The following is a 1,404-nucleotide window of genomic DNA, read 5'->3' as shown; positions in this document are numbered from 1 at the left end:
AAAAAAAAAAAAAAAAAAAAAAGTTTTATTTGTAAAGAATGACAGTCATACAGCATTTTGAGAAAAGGCCAAAGCTGATCACCCATGCTGGTTTAGATGTGATATCACTCAATAAATCATACAAAACTGACTTTTAAAGACCAGGGATCAAATGGTTAATGTAAAAAATATGAAAATGCAATAATATCAGATGCAAATGTGTTTTGTTCCCCCGATTACCTTTACAGCCATAAACTGAAAGGACACTGTGTAAACACACTTACTGCACTTGATAAATGACTGTGTGCAAATCCTGAGAGAACATTGGAGACGCAGAAAATAATACCACAAAAATCAATAGGAGCGAGTCCTGGCTAATATCAAACTATGAATTCATACGTTAGGATCCGTGGAGCGCCGAATTGATGTTTGTCATGCATTAATCACACAGATCAGCTCAGAGATCAGGTATAATTGGCATGTCGCACGTCAGTCGTGATGAGAGCATCTTCACTGATAGACCTTTAGAGGAGCTGCTGTTTCTTCTCATTAAACTCGTTCTCATAGCATGTAATCAGGGCCAATTAGAGCTCAATTAAAGTGAAGAATTTCTTCATGAGGTCACTTTGGAGAATGTTCCTGGACTCAGTTTGAGGTTGTATAAATCAAATAAGGATTGGTAACAGTGTTTCACTGGACGCAGAGCACAGGAGCCTCAGATTCAGCGTCTCAAACGGTGAAATAAAGGCCCCTTTATACTGTAAATGTATATGACCCTGTATATGATGAATGTGTTTCGCTCTCATCCACAGGGATTCTGTGACACGTGACAGAACACACATTATACAAAGCATTTCTTACATATCATCCAAAAAAAAAAAAGTAATCAAAAAGTAAGAAAGTAATTTAGAGTAATTAAAGTAATTTCTGCACTGCTAATGTGTTACTGCTAATGGTCGTAGATGACAAACACAGCGCTGGTCCAACCAGTCGTGGGATGTTTTACATTCACTGAGCTTGGCCATCCACACCTCTTGTAAACACACGCGTATGGTTTTCTGTGACATAATCAACATTATCTTGGTGAATAATCAGCAGAATATGCAGCAACAACATTATCTAGCTGACTATCACATGCAGTTTTGTTGAGAATCCAAATAATAACTTGTTTTATTCTAGGAATCATCAACAAGAATATAATGAAACTAACAAACCAACCATTGTTTTGCAGCAAAAGTGTTTTTATGAATTTATGGAGATATATAGCTATATACATTCTGTATTTACAGCTTTTTGTAAATGTTATTTTCATAAAGAGATTTATACACATTTTGAGATATACATATTGAGATTCCACAGGGGTCGATTTTGGGGCCGCTACTGTTCTCTCTGTATATGCTTCCTCTGAGCTCTATTTTTCATAAG

The 1,404-nt window shown here is 36.2% G+C and overlaps 1 protein-coding gene across 1 annotated transcript in view; it reads left to right on the top strand.

Moving 5' to 3' along the window:
• The window catches only part of LOC107706555 (dnaJ homolog subfamily C member 13-like), a 5,535-nt gene extending 4,726 nt beyond the window's left edge, over positions 1 to 809 (top strand). Inside the window, exon 4 of the mRNA XM_016510306.1 lies at positions 792 to 809. Within this exon, the coding sequence (XP_016365792.1) occupies positions 792 to 809 (18 nt within the window). The remainder of the gene's footprint in view (positions 1 to 791) is intronic.
• Positions 810 to 1,404: the final 595 nt, after the last annotated feature.

The sequence above is a fragment of the Sinocyclocheilus rhinocerous genome, unplaced genomic scaffold, assembly GCF_001515625.1.
Source record: "Sinocyclocheilus rhinocerous isolate Xijiao unplaced genomic scaffold, SAMN03320098_v1.1 scaffold3552, whole genome shotgun sequence".
In the NCBI taxonomy this organism is placed as follows: Eukaryota; Metazoa; Chordata; class Actinopteri; order Cypriniformes; family Cyprinidae; genus Sinocyclocheilus; species Sinocyclocheilus rhinocerous.
The sequence above is the reverse complement of the archived record's forward strand: the minus strand, read 5'-3'. Positions and strand labels throughout refer to the sequence as shown.